The sequence below is a fragment of the Carassius auratus genome, chromosome 6 (assembly GCF_003368295.1).
Source record: "Carassius auratus strain Wakin chromosome 6, ASM336829v1, whole genome shotgun sequence".
Taxonomy (NCBI): Eukaryota; Metazoa; Chordata; class Actinopteri; order Cypriniformes; family Cyprinidae; genus Carassius; species Carassius auratus.
The window spans coordinates 9,853,574-9,877,508 of NC_039248.1; the positions used below are offsets into that span (position 1 = coordinate 9,853,574).

The window sequence follows — 23,935 nt, forward strand, 5'->3', positions numbered from 1 at the left end:
GAAGCGTAGTTGCATTCACATAGTTGCATAGAATGTTTAAGATCCAAATAATGGTATTTGCTCAGTTTTGTTGAAAACATCCAACTCACCTATATCTGTTAATGATTAATCATGTAAGCAAATATAAACAACAGCTTGTGCTTGTGCCCTCAGGTAACCACCAAAGTACAGAGCCATGTCATGTTTGATTTTGATTGCATTTACTAGTCTGTCACAAGAGCAGTTATGTTTCCATAGCTAAATGTTTCAATAAGGACCTGATTCAGTGCTCCTATAGGAAATAGAAAATTCCCCAGCTGTTATCGGATCATTTCAGGTCAAAAGCATTAGGATGTAATTACGATCTTTTAAAGAACAACAATTAATCCCTGTTGCTTATTTAAACCCCTCATTATCGGCTGTTTCCTTCGCTGAGACATAAGTAAGAGTTGTGTAGATGGGAAAGGGTTTTGCTGTGTAGGTTTTAAGGTCATTCATCGGGTGTTTTGTGTATGTTTTTTGTTCCATCTAACCATCTCCATTCCTCAGACCCCCAACCCTTCCCCCGAAACCACAGAAATTGCGGAAACCAAGGCCTCGTTCCATCTATAACCATAAGCTGTTTAATGGCAATATGGAGAGTTTCATTGAGGTACCCACTGACTTTGGTGCTAACAGTGCCCCCTGATGGGCTGGAGGAATGGCTGAAGCTCTTGCCTGTTTTTTCCTCATTGACTCATGCGCTCACACCCTCTATTTGCTTCAGATAATTTCCTGTCTTTCACCAGGTTGGCGATGATGCAGATGATAAAGGTGGCAGCTGATGCCCTCCTGCATAAATAGAGACTCAGTAGGGCCCATTAGTTTGTAAGGAGCTGCCTTAATGGTTAATTTATGCCATAAAGTGGTCGATTACCACTTAGATTTAAAGTATTTTGTTAAAAAAAGACATAAATTGCAGAGAAAATTAAACGGAGAGTATCAGGTTCTCCACATGCTTCCCTTTACTGCATCTCAAGCCATGCCAGCAGCTGCCCTAATGCTTTTCCACCCAGTCACCACCACGACACTGTCGTCTTCATGACGATTCTGTCATCCCTTCCTCTCTAACTGTGATTTTCTCGCCTCTTTCACTCCTCTGCTCTGCTCTACGCTGCTTTTTGTCCTAGGGGAAGACGGAATGCTCGTACCCGCAATCAGGTACTTTAGAATAGGGCCAGGCATTGACTGTCTTTACCTTCAGATAAGGCTGTAATAGACAAATGACATGTCATTGCTGCTTTCCACAAGAGTTCAAAAAGAAATCTTAACAAGCTTTCTGTAGCGAACTTCGGATGAGTTGCTACTAGCAGCCTTGGCTGAACTTTTAATATGCTTAATGCCTTGCTTTATTTTCTACTAAAACAATTATAAAATACTTATTTATTTATTATTATTATTGTTTTTGTTTTGTGTATATATCCCCTGTTTTTAAAGCAGTTAGAAAATTGTTACTTAAAGATGCACCAAGCAGTTTTTCCCATTTAAAAATGTTTTGCATCTAATGACACACAGATATGTTAAAAATATTTGTTTAGTCATACAGGAAAATTTAAATAATGTATACCCACAAGAGATAAAACTCCAGTCAAAGCAGTGGCTTAGAAAAAGTAAGTTTAACTCTTCAAATCCATATTCCACAATAAAACATGTCCAATAATATGGATTACAGAGATAAAGCAAGTAATTTTTAGCTGGTCATGTGATCTTAGCATGGATGCCCAAAGATGCGACCAGCTCCATGTTAGATAAAAACGGTTTTATAAGATTTATTAGGATTGTACATGATATTAAACATGATTGTATACTATTTTTATAATTTCATAATATTTTTAGTACTTACTGTTTACATTTTAATGAGGGAAAAATTAGCAGGTGCACCTTTAAATTGACAGATCACCTAAAAATTACAATTCTGTAATCATTGAATTGCTCTAATGATGCTCCAAACATATATGACTGCTTTGAAATTGGTCTTTGTCCATACAGTTTAAGTTAATTGAGTCTGATTTTGTTTTACTCCTTCAAAACACCTCCTTTATTGTTTCCCGGAAGAAGAAAGTTAGGTTTGGTTGAGCAGAATTGTCATTCTTTTGGTGAACTGTCCCTTTAAATCTCAGCAACAGCTTTAAAACTGGTGCCATTTTGTAATGATTGCTGTCTTTCAGGACTCAGGTCAACCCATTCCTCTGGTGGTGGAGAGCTGTATTCGATACATTAATCTATATGGTAAGTGGTTCAAGGAAAGGTCACCAATCGATTACAGATAAACATGCTGACTCAAGAGCTACTGGAAACCATTAGAGAACTCCTACAAAAACAACACATCACCTTATCATTCAGAAAGTGTTCAACATACTCAACCAGAAAGAGACACAGATGCTAATTTGAATAAAGACTCATCTGTTGTAAGTTTAAGGGATCCCATGATACTTTGGAAATCGTTGCATATAAAGTCCATCTGTCAGGGGAAAAGCTGAAGTCAATAAAGTGAATTTAGAGAATGACATTGGTTTTGCTGCTAAGTATGCAGTGGGTTGATGATTTGTTGTTCTGCTAGAGACTATACGTTTTTTATAGATGTCAAGGCAGAAAATAATAATGCTATATACTCTGTTCTCTCTGTTGGCTCAAAGATTGTTAACAAGAACCAAATCTACTCTTTCTTTGAGATTATTGCGTTAAGATCACAGGTGTTCCCTCAGGATCCAATGAAATCTTGAAAATGTTTGGAACTTCTTTGGCAAAACTCATATATGCCAAAAATAAAGGGCCCCTTAGAGGGAAATGTTGCATTTCCTCCTGTGTGCATCTTGTTTTGAGCTGGAAATAATGCAGTATCATAAATTACTGAATGAATGAGGCATTTACTGTATAAAGCACTTTATTGTGGATTGCTGTACACCCAAAGAGCTTTACAATAATATGGGGGGGTCGCTCCTCAACCACCACCAGTGTGCAGCATCCACCTTTAAACAATATCATGCCTTGACAAGTTTTTGACTCATGTTTCTTTTTATTTTCCTGTGCCAGGGCTGCAGCAACAAGGCATATTCCGAGTTCCTGGATCTCAAGTGGAAGTCAACGATATTAAAAATTCATTTGAAAGAGGTTAGGCACCTAGAGATTAACTGTAATTATTTTTTCACTTTTATGTACTTTCCAAACTGTGAATATGTTTGTAAATAACTGTAAATAACATCAGGAAATTTAACTTGGTGTCAGGATTTCGTTTTAGAAAAGCTTTCCTGTGAAACAAATTGATTATACATTTAGCTCATGTTTGTGGATATACTGTAGACAATAATCTGCCTGGTTTTGATATTGACAAATTATATAAACATTTCTAAGGCTATTCCATAGTCAAAATCATTCAATTTCCCCTGAAACATTTGCTACCTAGAAAATAAAAAAGAATAAGAGAAGTATAATGATAACAGAAAACCGTTTTGTAAATTCAAATAGCAAATTCTGATAATAGTAATATAGAGATTGGACAGCGAGAGTAACTGGTCAGATACTGTACTGCAATTGTCATCTTTTTTTCTCAATTCATCAAATATGGAGGATGAGTGCATATTTCAGCTACAAGAGGGATGCAAGATAAACTAGACAAATGTTACCATAAAGCTATTAGTCATTAGGTGTTATACAGCTGTGTTGTTTATAAATAACTATGTTTTAATGTGGAAACTTGATATTGTGTCACAGGTAATTGAATCATTGGCATCCAAAAATGAAGTCTATTAAGTTGCCTGCTGGTGCTTAAATGTGTGTTTTTATCACGCTTGTAAAAAGAAAAATTCCTCTTTTGTAAACCCTTAATTTAACTGTGTTATTATTTACTTAAATTAAAATATATGATTATATATTAGGATTGTGTGTGATTTTTATTTTTTTTTTCTTCTCCTTTAATCTCTATTTTCCCACCATTTATTTCAGGTGAGGACCCACTGGTTGATGATCAGAGCGATCATGACATCAACTCTGTGGCTGGCGTTCTCAAGCTGTATTTCAGAGGACTGGAGAACCCTATTTTCCCCAAGGAGCGCTTCCTGGATTTGATCTCCACCATCAGTGAGTGTTTCATTCAGCTGCAGGATCGGTCAAAATGTCACTGGATTGATTAAACCTGATATTACTCCATAGATTGCTGTTATTTGTTGTACGTTTCTACTGGTGTTTGGCTTTATCTGAGCAATTTTACAATACAAAGCGATTGTCAGTTTCATATATTTTGTTTTTGGTAAAAAATTACGTAAAAAAGTAAAGCATTAATAAAACAATTAAATATTCATGTTCATTTAGTATTTTTTAATTAATTAGTTTTTGTGGTCTCACTTTATATTAGGTGGCCTTAACTACTATGTACTTACATAAAAAATAAGTACAATGTACTTATTGTGTTCATATTGTATTGTAAAACACTTTTGCTGCTATTGAGGTGGGATGGGGTAAGGTTAGGGAGAGGGTTGGAGGTATGCGTAAGTTTAAGGGTGGGTTAAGGTGTAAAGTATGGGTCAACAGTGTAATTCTAAATGTAATTACAGAAATTAAATACAGATGTAATTACATGTAGTTTTTTTTAAATATAAGTACGAATAGAATAGAATGTTTTTACTGTATTTTTCATCAAATTAATGCAGCTTTGTTGAGTTTTCTTTCAAAAACATGAATCGGTCTTACCAATAGTTGTGTGCATTTTGAAAGTACATTTAAATTTGTTTATATGTTTCAGAGCTTGAATCATCTGCGGAAAGAGCCCACCATATCCAGCAGATCATCGTCACCCTTCCTCGTACCATCATCATCGTCATGCGATACCTGTTCGCTTTTCTAAATCAGTAAGTTTTATAATTTCAACAGCTGTTATTTTGTGGCATACTTTAAACTACTTTAAACACAGATGAGACATGCTCAAAACAGGGAGGCTAATCTGTAATTTTACCACACTTTCTCCCCACCATCTCTGTCTTCACACTGTAAATCTCCTAGTAAGTGTCCATTGATATGAATAGCAGCAGTCACAAGCAAAGACGTTCATTATATTTACAAAGAGCTATTCAACAGCCCCCACTCTTCTTGTTTAATTTATGACCATGTCTGTCAAGGAGTGCTTTGGAGGATATTTACGCCAGAAGAAACCCATCAGTCTGTACTGTACTACACCTGTCCTGTTCTCCTGGATTTTTATTGATGCTTCCTGTTCTCACCCTCCCCCAGACCAAACAAAGAATTTGATTTCACATCATGAGTTTTCCCTCTGACTTCCTTCCCCCTTTCATTTGCTCTCGGTGCACACTTCTCTGACTCATTTGAACTCCTCTTCTGCAGTCGAGAGACTTCCCAATGAGAGATGAGCTGAGAGATAATACACTGTACATGAAGATGAATTCTCTAGGACAAAGTTATGAATTCATATATTGAAACAGACAGCAGGAGTAAGAATAGGGATATACCAATTCACTCAACTAACGATTCGATTCATGATTTGATTCGATTCACTATTTTTTTGAACAAAATGTATTATAGCTTGGACTAAATGTTGCATGTTTCTTTGTGAAATTGAAATAAAACACTATCATAATATACTTATATAGCACTTTGTATATCATTGCTCTTTTGTTAGTTTTGATTACTTATATTGGCGTCATTTGTAAGTTGCTTTGGATAAAATGACAAAATTCAAATATAATGTAAATGTAAATAACAAAATTAAATAGAAATTTTAAAACAAGCCCCCAATCAAATAAGTAACACAAATAAAATAAATCTCTACATATTCACTGCATTTTAATCATGATCCAAACAAAGATGCTACATACATGCAACATGAGAAGTTTTGAAAATAAATTAGATTGTATAATTTCAAAATTTGAAGCAAAAACAGTATGGTTTGACAAAAAAAAGAAAAAAATCTGTATGAAACAGAAACATCAGACGTGCTGAAAGAGGTGCAGATTCACTATCTGCCAGCAGGTGGCGCTTAAAGTGTTTCCTTGGTTTTTGCTGTAAACAAAGCAGGGCTGCACTTATGAACTTTAATATGCATTATACAGAGTCAAGATGAAAAGAAAAAATACTATCTAAACTTTTGTAAAGACAGCGAGTTCCCCTCGGACATACAGTACATTCATATAAACTCCTACCCATAATTGAATCGATTTGTAGCATCTCAACCGATTTGCATTCCCTCAGCATTGCATCACCTTTAAGAACTGTTTCACTGTCTCTTCATATCTAGTCTGTCCCAGTACAGTGATGAGAACATGATGGACCCATATAACCTTGCCATCTGTTTTGGACCCACTCTGATGCCCATCCCGGAGGGTCAGGACCCTGTGGCCTGTCAGGCTCATGTTAATGAGGTCATCAAGACCATCATCATCAACCACGAGGTCATCTTCCCCAGCCCGCGTGAGCTGGATGGCCCTGTCTATGAAAAATGTATGACTGGAGGAGAGGAGTACTGGTGAGCTCTAGACTTTAGCTGGATTTTATTGTTAATAAAGAATGTCATAATTCCTCCATTAGAGCCAGCTGAGTTTAGCACTCAGGTCATACAAAGTGGAGTAACGTAGGAAGACTTTTTTGTAATCTATAGCTAAAAGCAATATTTCTACTTATAAGACAGATAGTTTTGGCTTTAAAATATTGTCATGGGGACATGACACCGTGTTGGTGAAATTATTTGAAATTCTATTGATTAATTAGATTAATCTGATTAATTACATTATGCTTGGCAAGGCTGCATTTATTTATATGCTGATTTGGTGCTCAAGAAACACTATTATTATCAAAGCAGAACGTTGTTTTTTCTGCTTAATATTGTTGAAACTATGATACTTTATAGGATTCTTTGACAAATAGAAATTTCAAAAGAACAGTATTTATTTGAGATGAAAATAGAATGAATGCATCCTTGCTAAATAAAAGTATTATTCTCTTTAAAAAAAAAAACATTACTGACCTCAGACTTCTGGATGATGATAGTGCATTTATTGAACATGCTGTTTTAAAAGCAATAAACCTCATAATACTGTTTGTTACTCTGCTTTAACTCTTACATCAAGCCTAATGACTCTTAACCATGGTAAAATCGATGTAACACACAGTCTCTTGTGGGATATTGTCCCATGAAATAAAAATGTGACTTGTGGATTTTAATCCACAATCTTTGCTGTTTCATGTGTCTCTAATACAGAATTGATTACTGTTTGCGTGGTATTGCAGAACTGTAATTGCCATGTTTTTTTCAAATGATGGCATTATTATGTGTGCCGTTATTGTGTTTATTGTTAAACATCTCTGCCTCTTTGTGTTTGTGTATGTGTGTATATTCACACAGTGACAGTCCTCACAGTGAACCAGGCACCATTGATGAAGCTGACAACTGCACTGAACCACACACGAGCGATGATGGTACAGGCATTTATGCATTCATTCAGTGCTTTGTGTATGCTCATATCATTCTCTTATGGCAGGATGCTGTGTATTGAATTGTAAAGTAGACCACAAATGACCAGAAGCAAAAGTCAGCATTTGAGGTTTTTCATGTACTTAACCAATAGATTAACAATTGGATGTTTATGCTAGCCTTTGGGGTTGAAAGGAATCAAAATGACCACATATTGCTTCTTAAAAAACAGAAAAATTGCTTTGCCTTGTGTATTTTGAAGATGATGTGTTGATTAGCATTGCTGTGTTGTGCTCTGGCTGACCTTTCTGGCTTGTGTGTGTATGTGTAGTCAACCACATAATTGACATCAGATGTCAAAGCTGGCATTAAAACATCTGGGTCATATTCAGTTTGATCTAAACAGTTTCCACAAAACAATCAAAAAAATTCATACAACCACAGCCAATATAAAAATTTGACTGTGCTGCAAAAAATCTTTCAGTATTTGTTGTGTTTTACAGAAAATATCTAACCATCTTTAAAGCAAAATGCATTTAAACGAAAAACAAAATGTGTTATATATTACGATAATTACAATAATTTATTGTTCTTACCCAGTGGTGAATAACTTATTTTATTTTTTAGCATAAAAAAAAAAACTTAATGTATGATATATTCTCTGAAAACAAATCATATGTATATATGTATATATATGTATGGATGGATGCAAGATTTTAATTTTAGATTTATCATGAGGAGATAAGAAAGATGATCTCAAATTGAAACCTGTCAGCACAGATTCATAAGCTTTTATATGAGGTTCCAGGTCTTGAAAATTATGTTCTGCTTTTTCTTCACTCCCTTCCTTTCTCCCCTTCACCCTCTTCATTTCTCACATGTAAATGATAGCATAGTCTGGCAATGTTTCCGTTGCTATATTAAATGAAGACAGACGGAAATATCTCTTTCTGCCCGGTTTCAGCAATCTTTGCGCTTCATCTCTCTCTTCCAGCCCTTGGTTTTCCTCTGCTTAATTGCATCCTCCATTGCCTTTTATCACTTTGTTTTCTCCTCTCCCTCTCTCTTGCACGCTCTTTGTTCAGGGTGAGTAAACAGGTCTCACAGGGCTTCCTGTGCTCGCTCCCTTCTTTTACTGATTGATGGAGCTGCTCTCGCTCGCTAACTCCCAAGACCAGCCACAACGCTGATACCATCTCTCGCATACAGCTCGCTGCTCATTCAAGAAGTTTTTCAGTTTCACTAAAATGGTTCTGCTCTCAACTAATGGGTTAGGAGAAATATAATATAGTTTGTTTTTCTATAAAGGTGCACTTGTAATTTTTCTATATATTCAGACCTACTGTAGCAAGCTATTTTTTATTCTTCAATTCTACAGTTTTAGCTTGCATGGTCAGTGTTTCTCATGTTATTCATTTTTATTCATAAAAAAGCCTTTTATAGTATTTGATATTGCAAACTGGTTTTGTTATCTTATTATTTCAATTTATTATACTCTGTTATCCTAATCATAAACACACTGGTTTGTAGCACAAAGCATTTGCATTTTCTTAATCTTCTACCTTTTTTACCTATAGAATCGGACGTCTTGCACATTCACATTGAACCATCATCACCATGTTGAGTTTGTATTGTCTTGCATCATAAATGTATACTTCAGGATAATTTCTCTAGGTTTGACATTTTCCAGACAACATTATGTTGCACTTAGTCAGCCTGTGATAACGTCACATGAATGTCAATGGCGCTTCAAAGCTGGTGGGGGCAGTAGAGAGGCTATCATATCATACCTCTACAAAGACAAAAAGTGAGAGAAAAACGTTATTTATTGTGGAGATTATGTATTATATTTGTAAATGCATACTGCTATACTTTTAATATGTCTTCTGTATGTAATATGTGCTGTATATAATAAGTTCTAAACATGCAACTAAAATGTGTAGTGGATTACATACAGTAGGGGAAATATTTATTTGATCCCCTGCTGATTTTGTAAGTTTGCCCACTTACAAAGAAATTAAGGGTCTGTAATTTTTATGGTTGGTTTATTTTAACGGATAGAGACAAAAAAAAAAAAAACATCATATAAAGGTTAGAAATTGATGTGCATTTCAGTGGGTGAAATAATCAAAATCCAAGGATCAAATTAATATTTCCCTCATTATGTGTATATATAGGGCTACATGATAAATCGCATGCAATATTTAATCTGCGTCTTGTCGGTTAAGCTGTAGGCTATAAGTGTTTGCTAACCAAAAGCAGTATGGTAGTGTTCCATTTCAAAATAGTCAAAATTAATTTTATTGGTTTTATTTATTTATTTTTATTTTGAGCCATAACATAAAATATAAAAATTTATCATGTTTTTAAAGGTATAGTTCTATAAACTGCTTTAAACAGTATGTTACTGGCTAAATCACATGCTGTGTATGCTTATGTATATGTTTGTGATCCACACTGACATTCTGTTTTGATCTGTCTGGTGCTCTGATCTGGAATCAGTCTTCCCTCAGGAGCTCATCAGCCACAGTCTGCCTCACGCAGGACTTTAGGACTGTTTGAAGTCACATGCTTTAGCTCCAAAACAGCGCTATCGCAACTTTTGCAACCCCTATTACTCTGGGTGCATGCTGAGAAATCGCAATCAGATTTTGAGCCTTTAATCCAGCCAATCAGGTGCAGTCACAATAGAAACAATCAGACAAATACAGAATTGTAAAGGCTGATTTCCATTCTTCCTCTTTCCTTCCACTTCTGTGCCATGCCTGTATTTAATTTCACCCCTGGGTGGAGACCCTAATGAAACTGATTGGTTTCTTCTAGTCAGCTTGGAGATTTCCTGCCAAACGATGATTTGCTCTGTATATCTCCTTAACCCTGAATGACCCCACTGTCTGTTTGCCCCTGGCAGCGTCTGGGGGTTGAAGCATGAACTGATTTGTGGTTATGCGATGGCAGTGGTCTTGTTAAATGGAAGCTGGGTGGCAGATTTGATTGGATTTAGATAAAGTCCACTGTGCATTTGTTGGCAGACCATCTGTATTAGAAATGTGCCTGTTTCTTTGTGGTCCTGATGGGGTAAAAGATGAGCTAAAATCCTGATGTTTGAGACCTTTTGTGATAAATTTGAGTCTGTATGATACTGAATACATCACAGTCTATTTGACAAATAAATGCACATTCAAGCTTTTGCTGTGCACAATCCTGTTTTTCTAAGCTATGTGGTTGAGAAGCATTTTTTGTTGTTTTTGACTGATCAGTCACATCTGTCATTCTGCCCTAAAAATAAATTAACCTTGCAACTACACTTGATCACACTGATTGCAGTGTGTTTCTTCAGTATAGAAGCAAGTCTGAAATATTGCATTGCAGAGATCCATGTTTCTTTTTGTCCAATGACTAAGCATTTGTTTGTTTGTTTTCAATTACCTAGTTTTTGTTTTGTTGTTTTGTGTTAATGTGCTTCATTCCAAACAAAGTTCTTTGTTGTTGTTGTTGTTGTTGTTTTTTTATTTTGATGTGCTTATACAGTAGTTTGTTTGGCTTGTTTTTGTTTAGTTTTTTGCAAATTATGACAATTAATCTATGGATTTTGTGTAGTAAAATGACATTTTGCATTGCACTATTGCATTGTTGTTGTTTTTTTGTTGTTGTTTTTTTAGTTTTTGCTTTGCTTTATTGTTTTCAGAGAATAATGACAAACGATGGACTTTGCAGTACTTTTTGTGTATAAAATCGGTTGGTTTCTGCAGTCCAGTTCACCAACTTTGAAATAAAAATCTTACCTCACATAACTATATTTGTAAAACTTCTAATACGTTCCTTGTCATGGAGCAGTTCTGCGTTTAGTTTGGACAGACAAATTGCTTGTCACTGGAAACTTATCATACCATGCCTGGCCAAGACACGTTGTGAATGTGTGTGTGTGTGTTTTTTTGCTGAGAACCAGCTGGGAGCATGACAGATTTTGAGTCTGTTGCAGTGCCTTTGAAGCTCTCTGAAAATTTGTTGACATAATTCTCTGTGCAAAAATGTTAATGAGTGCTATTTTCCCTGTCCCCCCCCCCCCTCTCTCTCTCATATGCAGAGGTTGAGCAGATCGAAGCTATTGCAAAGTTTGATTACATGGGTCGGACTCCTCGAGAGCTGTCCTTCAAAAAAGGTGCATCCCTTTTGCTGTATCATCGTGCATCTGAGGACTGGTGGGAGGGCAGACACAACGGGGTTGACGGACTCATACCTCACCAGTATATAGTAGTACAAGACTTGTAAGTATCTGCAGTTAATTAAATATTGTTTTGTGTGTGTGTTTTTTTTTTGTGTTTTTTTATGTGTTTATTTTCATATCCCTGGAACTAGTTACAGGACAGTTCAATACATGCCTTGTGAAAGTGTTGCCTTCTGGGTAATATATGACTAATCAACCAGGCCATCTGGCCTCAGTTCATTCCTTAATAGCTCAAGTGAGAATCAAATAGTTCTCTCCATTAACACTTTAGACTTTTAATTAAAATTTAACAGCACTGAGTGGCAGTTAAAGAATGCCCTTATGTCTCTGGCAGGGAACCTTTCTTACACTTTAAGATTCTAATTGTGTTTCTGAAGCACCAAGCATTAGTGGTGCCGTAATGTGCTAGGCATGCATTTATGTCAAAACTTGTTGGGTGCAATGGGACATGACGTACTTCACTGAGGTTAAAGTGGGTTGAAAGTAAGGCGATCAAGTGATCAGGGGCTTTCTGCTCCTCTGTTTCTGCTTTATGAGGTCTTGAGATGACATGAAAGTGAAAAAAAGTTAATTGCAGCGTCCTTGAGTTGATCATACTCATATCATCAGCTTATATTAACTGTCCTACCGCTGTTTCAGTAATTACTAAAATGATGACATACTCATTATCTCTTTTGGTCTAACTGGTGTCAGTTTGATGAATGGGATTATTAAAAGGGTCGCTCCAAGCTCCGTTCCTAATATTGCAAAATTTGACAGCAACAAATAAGGAAAATTGAGGATGCCAAAGTGAAAAGAGGATGTGCGGAATGACCAAAATCTTGTATCACAGTAGTTATTTGTGCTGTAAATTCAACCCCAAACTGATTTACATGTGACACAAGCATAAAAAAAGTCTGTTTTTAATTTTCTAGTGACTTTGAGTTTTTTCTGAATCCATGTTTAAACATCTACTGGATGGCCATACTAGAAGAATAAAAACTGTTAGAGAGGATCCGCGTCCTCTTAATCGCAACGGTTTTGAAATTAAGGGTCCAACAAGCATGTACTTCAGTCTATTTAGAAGGTGTTTAAAAAGCACTCAGAAAAATGAATTGCTGAAAGATTGCATAATGAAACATTTGGGCTAAAGACTTTTTCTGAGACTTTTTTTCCCCATGAATGTGACATTCAACAGCTTCAGAATACCAAACACTTTCTGCTGTCGTCTCCCAAGAGAACTGTAAAAGCAGCCCGAGAACATGTTAAAATGTGAAACTGTGATCAGTTGATGTTTACTTGCTCAGGCTCAAGGCTCTGAGAATGAGACGTGAAGTGAGAGTAATGCAGAGGCTTCTTTCATTGGCAGCTTTATGTACTTGAACTTGTCTGTGTGTGTGACAGCTTACCTGGTGTACATAATGATATGGACTACCTTTCAAAGGTTTGGGGTCAGACTTTCTAAAAGATCTTTAATTCAGAAAGAAACGAATACTTTTTTTTTCAGCAAGGACACGTCAAATTATGTTAATCATGATTAACTAAAATATTAAACAATTTTACCCAACTTACCAATTTTACCCAAACAATTTTAAACAACTTTTCCCAACCTAGGTAATAATAAGAACCGTTTCTTGAGCACCAAATCAGCTCATTAGAGTGATTTCTGAAAGATCATGTTACACTGAAAACTGAAATAAGGGTTGTTAAAAATCAACTTTTAGGAAATTTTATTGAATTGTAAAATATAGTTATTCTAAATTGTAATACATTTCACAATATGTTTTTACTTTAAGGCAAACTAGTATGTTTTAATTAAATACACAACACCAAATGCCTCAGAACAATTGCCTACCATTTTAAGTACTCTACTTCACCCTTAGTTTAAAATAACTTAAATAATCCGCAATTTTAGCTATTTCTATTTTCGCTGTTTTTATTATTCTATTAAATATGTTTTTAATTAATTTGGTCTTTTTTTTATTTTAATCAGCCAATCAAATTGCAATACTTCAGAGTACCATCAGAGTAACCGGAAGATGTTTTGTCTGTCTCCTTAGGGATGATGCGTTCTCTGACAGTCTGAGTCAGAAGGCTGACAGCGAGGCCAGCAGTGGACCTTTACTGGACGATAAAGCTTCATCCAAAAATGATCTGCAGTCCCCTTGTGAACCTTCGCCTGATTACAACTTCAGCGGGGTCATGGGCCGGTCAGTGGCTGATTATGCAGAATTCTGCTTGTTTTTATTCCACATATTTTGATCCTCAGGAAAAAAATAATGATCTGCATTAAAGTGTTTCATCCTGTCCTGTTTCTCCTCGCAGCTTGTTTAATTACTCATCTTGTTTGTGGCACAAATAATTAACAAAACTTTTTTGACTCTTTTTTTTTTTGCAGTCTGCTTTGAAACAAAAACAGCATTGACGGACTGGACTTAAGATTTTTACCATCTCATTGTGTGTTTATGCAGGGTTAGGTTGCGTTCGGATGGGTCTGCCATTCCTCGGCGCCGCAGTGGCAACGACTCTCACAGTCCTGCCCGAGACACACCGCCGCGGGCCGCCGCCTGCCCCAGCAGTCCCCACAAGGTGGCGGTCAGTAGAGGCCACATAGAGAGTCCTGAGAAGAGACGTTTGGGAACCTTTGGCAGTGCAGGCAGCATTAACTACCCTGAGAGAAAGGTCTATCCTGAGGGTCACCCGCTCAGGCCGCTGCCAGGAGCAACAAGACACAGCAGCCTAGGAGACCACAAGTCCTTGGAGGCTGAGGCTTTAGCAGAGGTGTGTGTGTGTGTGTGTATGTGTGTGCTTGCACATTTAGATTCTTATTAAATTCCACAGTGTTTTGTGTGTGTGTGTGTGTATACAATGGAGGTCAAAAGTATGAAACCATAAAGATTTTTGAAAGAAGTCTGTAATACTCACAGAGACTGTATTTCTTTGATCAGAGTACAGTAAAGATAGTAGTATTGTGAAATATTATTACAATTTAAAATCTAAATATGTAATTAGATCCTTTTGACATATCTGTACAAAAATCAGTAGAGATCATAAATACAGCGTTTCAGAAGTACCTCAGAAATTTGATTTACAATTTACTTAACTTTCCATATTATGCTGCTTAAAATGCTAAGAAAACTTTTTTGGGAGACCCATTCTCAGATCTTAAGCTCTCTTCTGCTTCATGCTGGATGTGTAGCAACTCAGTGGTGCACTCTGTTAAGCCGCTGGTTCTGAGCTTCTGTGGTCATGGGTTCGAATCCAGGGCAGTTAATGTTGCTTCTGTTCAAGCCATTGGATTTTCTGTGTGTGTTCGCATAGACCAAAAACATTTTTGATTCATTCTCGTCTTAAGTTCTGTTCAATTTCAAACTTCTCTACTTCTGAAGCGATCTGTTGTCCTGACGTCCGTTCTATTTCTGCCGTTTTCTTCTTCCCGCTCTGCTCTGTGCTACAGCCCTTCAGGGCTTGTCCCCGGTATCGCTGCTTGACGCTATTTCATTCTGGAAATGGCAAAGCTGAATTTTAAGCGTCATTACTCCAGTCGTCAGTGCCACATGACCCTTCAGAAATCATTCTGATATGCTGCTCAAGAAACATTTCTTCTTATTTTCAGCGTTGAAAACAGTTGTGCTGCTTCATATTTTTGGGAACTACTATAGTTTTCAACTTCTGAAATAAATGCCTCAGCCAATTTCAACACTGATATTAATTGGAAATGTTTATTAGAAATATATTATATTAGAACTTTACACTCTAAGGTGGAGAAATGCTTGCTGACAATTCAGCTTTTACATCATGGGAATTATTACATTTCAAAATATATTTGTATAGAAAAAAAGGCTTATTAATATTTCACAATGTGATATTTTACTGTATTTTTAGTTTCAAGTGATAAAATGAAAAAACATAACTTTTTATTTTTATTTTTATTATTTTATGAAAACATGATGACTAAAACGTTGCTTTCAATTTCTTACAAAAGTAATAGCACTTGCGGTGAAGGCTTACACCGCAAATGTTTGGGCAAAAAAATAAAAAGCAAGCACCACTAATTAATCTAAAAAGCCATAAAATATATTTAGATTAATTACTGTTATCCAGTTATATCATTGTGATTTAGATAAATAATTATTTTAAACATAGTTTGCTATTGCTGAGATCAAAAATTGAAATATTCTTGGTAAGTGTACTATAAATCTTCTTATATTTTGTACCCTTATAAATCAAAGATCAGAAAGATTCAAAATGTCTTAAGTTGTAGTCATGAAAGCTTTTCGGTTTTTCTCTTGAGCCTTTCAATTAGCCTAGAATTCTGTGAGGCTGAAGAGGCTGGCAAGATTGAGTCCAGCAGAAACAAAGAGCTGGCACTAAAGCAGATATCAGCATGAACGGGATAGGCTGGCACTGATCCATCTGTTTCATTTGCGCACTGTTAAATAATGAAGTCCGTGACACAGAACAGTTAATGATCTTTTGTAATGGCCCCTTTGTGTCTACACTCACCTAATGAAAAGAAAATGGTTGATGTGAATACAGACATCAAAATGAAGGTATGACTGATATTGTTGGACAGAAATGTGTTGTTTTGTATATTGATAATGCATTATAAGTGAGGCCTGCATGATCTGATTAACATTACCGCTTGAAGTGCAGTTTGGGAAATGTGTTTAAATGGGTTTAGGGGGGTGTGGGGTTATTGATGACATCTGCTCAGTAATAAGACCTTGCAAGGTACTTGTGTGTGTGTGTGTGTGTGTGTCTGTCTGTGTGTGTGAGAGAGAGAGAGAGAGAGAGAGAGAGAGAGAGAGAGAGAGCGTGTGTCTTCATGAGCCTTTTATCTTCTGAACATAAAATTTTTATGGCATGCTCAGCTGCGAGACAGAGGACAGTCTTGAAAGAGAACGGGAAAGCAGGGAGTTTATAGTCTATATCAGGACAGCAGCGACACTGTGTGTATATCACACATAATCTGCCTCTGTGATATACTAGACCGCTTCCGAAGAAAGTAAGATGAATTTCCAGGAGAGATGAGAGATTTCTCAGGCCATATAGCTCCATAAATTCTTTCTGTGCAGAAACCAACAAATTGAAGTTATTGATCATTTTTTTCACATCATCATTATTAGTGGTCACATCCCTAATGCTTGACTTGTTATATAAGCAATACTCATCACAAATGAGTCCAGTTAATGAAGTACCAAGAGCTATTTTCAGCATAAGAAAAAAAAAAAGCATTTTTTTCATTAATATTTTACCTTTGTTCAGTTTATCTCATTATCAAAACTAAACAAAAAATGGGTTTTAATAACAAGAAAAATCTTCATTGTGATAATTATAAATGATTTTAATTAAAACATACTGTTGACAAAAAACTTGCTTGAACATTATTTTTTTTAATGTTAACTAAGTATTATATGAATAAAATGCATGAACATTTAGTATATTTTGAAATGTTGTTTTCATCAAATTAAATTTATTTAAATGTATTTTATTCATTTTAGAGTAAAAATGGATTATGACTAAAATGCTTTTGGTTTAATTTTTTAATTTCAAATGTTACTTCTGTTTGACTAAAATTCAATGCTATTTTAGTCCGAAAAGAAAAATCTAGAAATTTACTTGATTTTGTCAAAATTGTTGTTAAGAATAAAGGATCCTGTTTACATAAAACCTACACTAGGTTCTGAATAAAAAGCTTGAACATTTTGTTTAATATTAAATGTCTTAAGTACAATTCAGTGCCACTTAAAAAAAAAAAAAAAAAAAAAAAAAAAAACTATATATATAAAAAATAATATATCTATATATATTTAAGCTTAGTCCATATTTTTTAAGGAAATTTTCACCAAATGTAAAAATCTAAAACAAACACTGTGTAAAAGTCACCAATATTTTTTGTTACAGGATATTGAGAAGACAATGAACACCGCACTTCATGAGCTCCGTGAGTTGGAACGCCAAAACACAGCCAAACAAGCTCCTGACGTTGTTCTGGATACGTTAGAACCGCTCAAGAACCCTGCGAGCTCAGAGCCTCCGAGCCCCTTACACACCATCATGATCCGAGACCCGGACGCGGCCCTGAGACGCAGCAGCAGCTCCAATACAGAGATGATGACCACCTTTAAACCGGCGCTGTCCGCCAGACTGGCTGGAGCCCAGCTCAGACCTCCACCTATGAGACCTGTGCGACCCCCGCCCACACAGCACCGCTCCAGCAGCTCCAGCTCCTCTGGGGTGGGAAGCCCTGCCGTGACCCCCACAGAGAAGATCTTTCCAAACAACGCAAGTAATGCTGCAGCTTCCTCCACCAACTCTGGCGAGAAACCCGGGACCATGTAGCAGCAGCAGCAGGCCCGTGGTGCGGTGTAGCTACCTGCGCTGCTGAGGGCTAGATGCTCATTCCAGGAAGGAAGTTCAGGAGTGCTATTTCATTTCTGAATTATTTTTTGAGCCTTTGAGAGTTCTAGACATGTAGCTGAGTTTTGGCCTAGTGGTTAGGCTTGTTGAGCCGGGTTGTGGATGATGTGAGTCGAGTCTGGCTCAGGTGATTTTTCCCATTCCATTGCGTTCTTCCCATCATTTCCTGCCCTCTCTTTGAAAAAAAAAAAAAAAAAAATCCTACAATACAAGGGAAAAAAAGACAAATCCAGGGTAAATGTCATGCTATTATAAAAAGAAGGTTGAATAAAAAGATCAGTTCCACTTTTTTATTTTTTATTAATTTTATTTTCATTATTAATTTTACCTCAGAGTTACTATTAACTTGTCTTTTTTGTCCACATTTTTATTTAGAGCAAGATCAAGCGAGTGGTTTGCATTTGTTTCTCTCTGCACTGGTTGGCCAGAAGAGTTCTGTTATTAATGAATGCGTAAACTCTCATTGGAGGACCGTTTTAAAATTAGTGATAAGTCCCGCCCTCCAGAACTGGACTGTACATATAATAGAACCAGATGGTCACTCAAAGACTGTCTAACATGGCCAGCTACCTTTGAGCTTTTGTAAATAGAGATATACTGTACTTGAACTTGTAATGCCTTTCGTTTGTAGAATAAGCGATATACATCGAAGTAACAACATAGCCAAGCTGTATACATATATGAGATGCAGAAAACCAATATACCAACTAATTGTATGAAACCTGTGGTAAAATGTAGTTTTACTTGTATATAAATTTTGGGTAGATTTCTTTTTAAATGTCAATCTTGTACAGCCGAGGAGAGAACAGGCAGGGAGACTAGAACAGCTTTTAAAATGTACAACCGAGACGCAAACAAATAATCAATCAATAGTCTGAGCCATTAATATTAATAATAGTTTGGAGAGTGCTCTACTTTTTTCTTCTCTGTGTTTTTTGAATCACATCAGCTTTCTAAGTTCATCATGCCTAATTTACACATGTAAATGCTTCACTCTTATAAAGTTATGTGGCCTTAAGGCATTCCATTGAGCTCTATGTTATTGCAAGAATCCATCATTTACATATTTAAAATAGTACTGCTTTGGACATGTATTCCATATATACTCTGTTAACCGTTATATCAATATTAATACTTACTACCAGATGACACACAAGCTACCCAAGTAGAAGGGTATTTTACACCAAACATGCCGGGGACTTTTGATGAAAATTAGAAAAAAAAATAAAATAAAAGTATTAGTTGTCATAGTAATAATATCATAACAGAAAATTCTTATAGGATTCATTTTCTTGCTCAAAATATATTGTAATTTTTTTTTCTATTGATTTTTACCATGATCCATTCATACTTTTGTGAGATTCACTCAACTTTTTTAATTTTTATTTAATGCATTTGTAAATGCATACCACACTGTCTCTGACTATGGACAGATCCCTCCTCCCGATCTAAGTGTTCAATGTGATAATATCATAACACACAAAAAAATTATAAATTATAAATATACAATAATGCAAAAATATCCTAAAATTACTTTTTTTTTTCTTAATTTATTTTTTGGGGACATTTGTTAGATTCACCATAAAGTCTTCTTTTTGTAAGATATAGGATGCCAATTAAAGCATCTTTTCTAGTGCAAAGAATGATGCATTTGGAAATCCATGCCACACTCCCTGTGATGAGGTACAGATCCCTCCTTCACATTTAAATATTCAATAGCCTAGAGAAACCAGCTCCAACAAGAGAAACTCCACTGCCCCCAATCTGTCATATCATCTCCGGTTCATCTTCAGCATTACCCCTCCTCCGTGAGCTGTGCTTGAAGAGGGAATACCCAGCCGTGTACAAAATTTGCCCGACTGACCTAGATATCCACTTAAACACGCTGAGCCCAAAGCTTTAATCTCGTCTTCTTCGCTGATTATACCTTTGCGGTTTAACTAAGAATTTGCCACTTCACGCGTGCCAATCATAATGCTTGTGTAAGGATAAAAATAATTGCATAAAAATGGTTCTCCTAAGAAAACAGTACTGTTACTACGCACTATTTTTAATCTAGAAATATCTCTAGATTTGCGTTTGATGTCATGCTTGAACTGTTACATGATCTGTCTCCGTTAGTCTTATGTTTCTCGTTGGTGCCATGCTAATTTACGCTTGCATTTGGGGCATAAAAAAATTTAAATCTCTTCTGAGACTCCATGTACTGTTGCTGCCATCTTGAATTACTTGGAAATGCCTGATAATTAGCTTCTGTCTGAATTCCTCAGCTTTGTAGTAGCATGGGACTGTTGTCCGCATGTGAGGGAGACTGACTTGCATGTGCTTCTCTTTAGCAAGCAGCACTGTTTGAAGACTTACAGTGGTGCTTTCCCTAGATACAATTCCCAATGTCCTAAAATATGTTAACCTTTTAGCCGAGAGGGAGCGATTTGAAACCGGGTCTGTAGCTGTGAGGATTCAGCTCATCTCAGGAAGTGATTCTAATTTTGTTTATAAAGTCTCTTACCATACCACTTCCACATAGGCATCATTAATTTATCATATGCATAAAGGCTATTATTTACTATTACTAGGGCACATATCTATTTCTGGAGGGTCATTTGAATTCAGCCATGACACTTCTGCATAATTACATCTGGATGGATGAGCGTTGAATTCTGTTTACAGTAAAGAACATGCATAATATTGCAGTCATAATTCAGTGTATAAAACAGACTGTTTTGGGTCATTTTTCTGCGATTTGAAGTAAAATGTTTGCATACCCATAAAAAAATTCAGATTTCCAGGTGTCCAAAGTCATTAAAATAATGGCAATTTCTATAGTGAATAAAGGTACTGTATGAGGGCTTATGTTTAATTTACAGTAAAGAAATTGTGTAGAATACTGCTGTACATAACTCCTAATTCAATATAAATTAGACCGTTTTGGTTCATTTTTCTGTGATTTGCAATAAAGTGTTGCCAAGTTCATAGAAAATTAATTGTTACAGAATAACAGGAAAACCCATACCTGTACTTACTATAGAAACGGAATACTTTTTATGACTTTTGAGGCCTGGACATCTCAATTTTATAATTCTCTGATATTTCCAGGCCTCTAAAGTCTTAAAAAAATTATTTAAAATATCACCAGTTTACATAGTAAATACAAGTATGAGATTTCCGTTATTCTCACTGAAAAAAATTAATTGGCTCCAAATAAATATGTAAATTAAAAATGTAAAATGAAATGTTTTCTTTATTTTTTTATTGTTAATAATAATAATAGTCCTCAAAAATACAAAGATAAATTCTTATCCAGTAATCAATTCTGACAAAAAGGTCATGGAAATGTATTAATAAAAGTGTGAGAGCCCTTGCATTACCAGTTCAGTCTTGTTTAGTGTGGATTTACCAGATAAACATTCTTCACATATCTGGACTAAGACAAATACTGCCCTCTGGTGGCCTTAAATGGCCTGTCCCTGCTCACAATCTCCCTCTGTTGGTCAGTGCTGGTAGAGAAAATAAAAACAGTTGGCAGACATGAAGCTGTCTGTTACAAATGTAACCACATTTCTTACTGTTTCTCATATGTTCTACAGCTTATCTTGTCTGAGTGTCATTCTTTAACTCTAGCTTGCACTAACAGCCATGCACCAAAGGATCACGTAAATCAGTGTACGTTGAGACACCCACAACCATACACTGTTGTAATCATGCCTTTGAGTGTCATGAGTTTCATGCATTTGAATACTTGAGTATCAGACTTCTGCTCTGGAAAGTCAGCGCATTACGTTCTCATATATCTGTTGTACAGCTCATCTAGAGCATACTGTATAGTAGCGCTCATGTAACGAGCCAGTGTTTGATAATAAATGATATCAAGTTTACAGAAACTGCCATCCATAACATACTAAAATAGTCGTGGCTGTGTCACTCATCTCCGTCTATCTCTCCTCTGCCAGTGAACTCAAGGTTGTGCTGTGAAAAGCGTATACTTTTGCTGTTAAGTTAAATCTTCTACCCAAGCTAATGCATTGCAGTATTTAAGGCCGTGTTGGTCTGATAATAGGATGTTGTATGGTACTTGCACGATTACTAAGGCACTTGGTGCATCCCTGTACTTAATAGACTGTATGTGATGTTACTGAAGTATGTTTTGGGAATGTATGCTACATTGGGCGTGTATTGTACGTATGCCACAGTGGGTGTTTATTGTATGTATGCTAAGATAACAGAAAATATAGGCTTTCTCCTTCTCTGGACACTGTGTTCCACAGGACAAAAGTGCCGTCTGTCTGTAGTAGTGGGTTGTGAAAACTGTCGTTTGGGTTTTTTCCTCCTCTAAACACTTTGTCTAGTGATGCTGTTCTCAAATGAGTGTTTGAATGGTTGGATTTACCCCCCAACCCTCCCTGTGATGTTATCCTTCACCCTCCCACTGTTTGGATGTGAACCATTCTTAAGTCCAAATAAATACACTTTTTCTTTTGACCTTACATTAAGGTGTTCTTCTTTTTTTCTTCTTTTTTTTCTATATAAGATGAAATGGATTGGTTGAAGCTTGTGTCATGTAAAGCTTGTGTTCATAATTCTATGCACAACTCTCACTTTAAAACTTACATTACCGGTAATGTGAATAAAATTCAGCCCAAAATCAATAAAACATAGAAATAAAATAAAAAATATTACAAATGAAAACATTTTATTACTGGACAACATAAACAATCACTAATATAGCATCAAAACTGTTTCATCTATTATGTATTTCGGCAGAATCAACTGTTTGTTATTTATTTAATGAAGTATGAGTGCCCCCTGCTGGCGTTATGTTGCATCTTTCGTCTTTAATTTTGAGACCCCACCCTTCCCCCGTCTAATAAACGCTTCTCAAGCGGAGATGTGCTGATGATGTGTGTCTGTGTGGAAGCCTACAGTTTCCCAAGTGAGGAGGGAATATTACTTTAGCTATTAGTTTTCTGTCAATGACTGTTTTAAAACTGAAAGACTGAAAACACGTTTTCTTATGGTGAAAGATAAGCAGATGTTTGTGTGAGAGAAAATATCATATATGGTGTTAAAAAAATAAATGACACAACGGATGATAAGAGCTCCTGTTCTCTGCTTTTATTGAAGCTCCATTAGATGAGGCATGTTGTCAGGAACTTTTTTTTTTTTTTTTTTTTTTAGCGGAAAGAGGGCATTTAATGAATTTGCTTAAAAAAAAGTAACATTTCAATACATCCATTTTTGGTTATAATATATATATATTCTGTGGTTAACGTTTTATAAAAGCATAAAAGCCTTTTATAAACTTATTGCTTACAAACACACCCACACACACACACATATATACTATATGTAGCAAGAAATTAATGTCATTTAATATAATTATTGTTATTATTATTTCTTAACAACAGCTTGTTTTTAGTATTATTAAAATGTGTTTATTTTTATAATATTTAGTGTGGGTGACAATATTATTATTCTTTTCATATTAATATTGAATTTCATATTTTATTAGTATTTTAAATTAGTGATTAATTTTTTGTCATTTTTCTTTTTAGCTGAAGCCCATATAATGCTTATGTTCATATTGCTGTGTCATTTACTCTCACTTACATTGTTAAGATTAGATTTCAGCCCAAAATCAATAAATCACATAAATATAAAAGCTATTACTGGACTAAATAATACAAAATTAAAATAAAATAAACATTATTATTATTATAAATTTCATTTAATAATTTACTTGATAATGTGTTATTGATTGTCATTACATAATGAAACAAAATGCAAGAAATTAACGACACATTAATGTGTATTTCATTATTTTTATTTTTTATTTTTTATTTTAGGTGTAAAATGTGACCTGAACATGTTTT

At 35.6% G+C, this 23,935-nt stretch overlaps 1 protein-coding gene across 2 annotated transcripts in view; it reads left to right on the plus strand.

Annotated features, from left to right (window-relative positions):
• Positions 1-22,549, plus strand: part of srgap3 (SLIT-ROBO Rho GTPase activating protein 3) — a 78,752-nt gene extending 56,203 nt beyond the window's left edge. Inside the window, exons 12-22 of one of the 2 annotated variants that reach the window (XM_026261039.1) lie at positions 529-631; positions 2,187-2,247; positions 3,052-3,129; positions 3,961-4,095; positions 4,757-4,862; positions 6,263-6,490; positions 7,367-7,440; positions 11,523-11,703; positions 13,703-13,852; positions 14,114-14,423; positions 17,550-22,549. In XM_026261039.1, coding sequence (XP_026116824.1) covers positions 529-631; positions 2,187-2,247; positions 3,052-3,129; positions 3,961-4,095; positions 4,757-4,862; positions 6,263-6,490; positions 7,367-7,440; positions 11,523-11,703; positions 13,703-13,852; positions 14,114-14,423; positions 17,550-17,987 — 1,864 coding nt within the window. In that variant the 3' untranslated portion in view covers positions 17,988-22,549. Of the gene's footprint in view, positions 1-528; positions 632-1,148; positions 1,180-2,186; positions 2,248-3,051; positions 3,130-3,960; positions 4,096-4,756; positions 4,863-6,262; positions 6,491-7,366; positions 7,441-11,522; positions 11,704-13,702; positions 13,853-14,113; positions 14,424-17,549 lie in introns of both variants that reach the window. The other variant, XM_026261040.1, reaches the window with a different exon arrangement.
• The last annotated feature ends 1,386 nt before the right edge of the window (positions 22,550-23,935 follow it).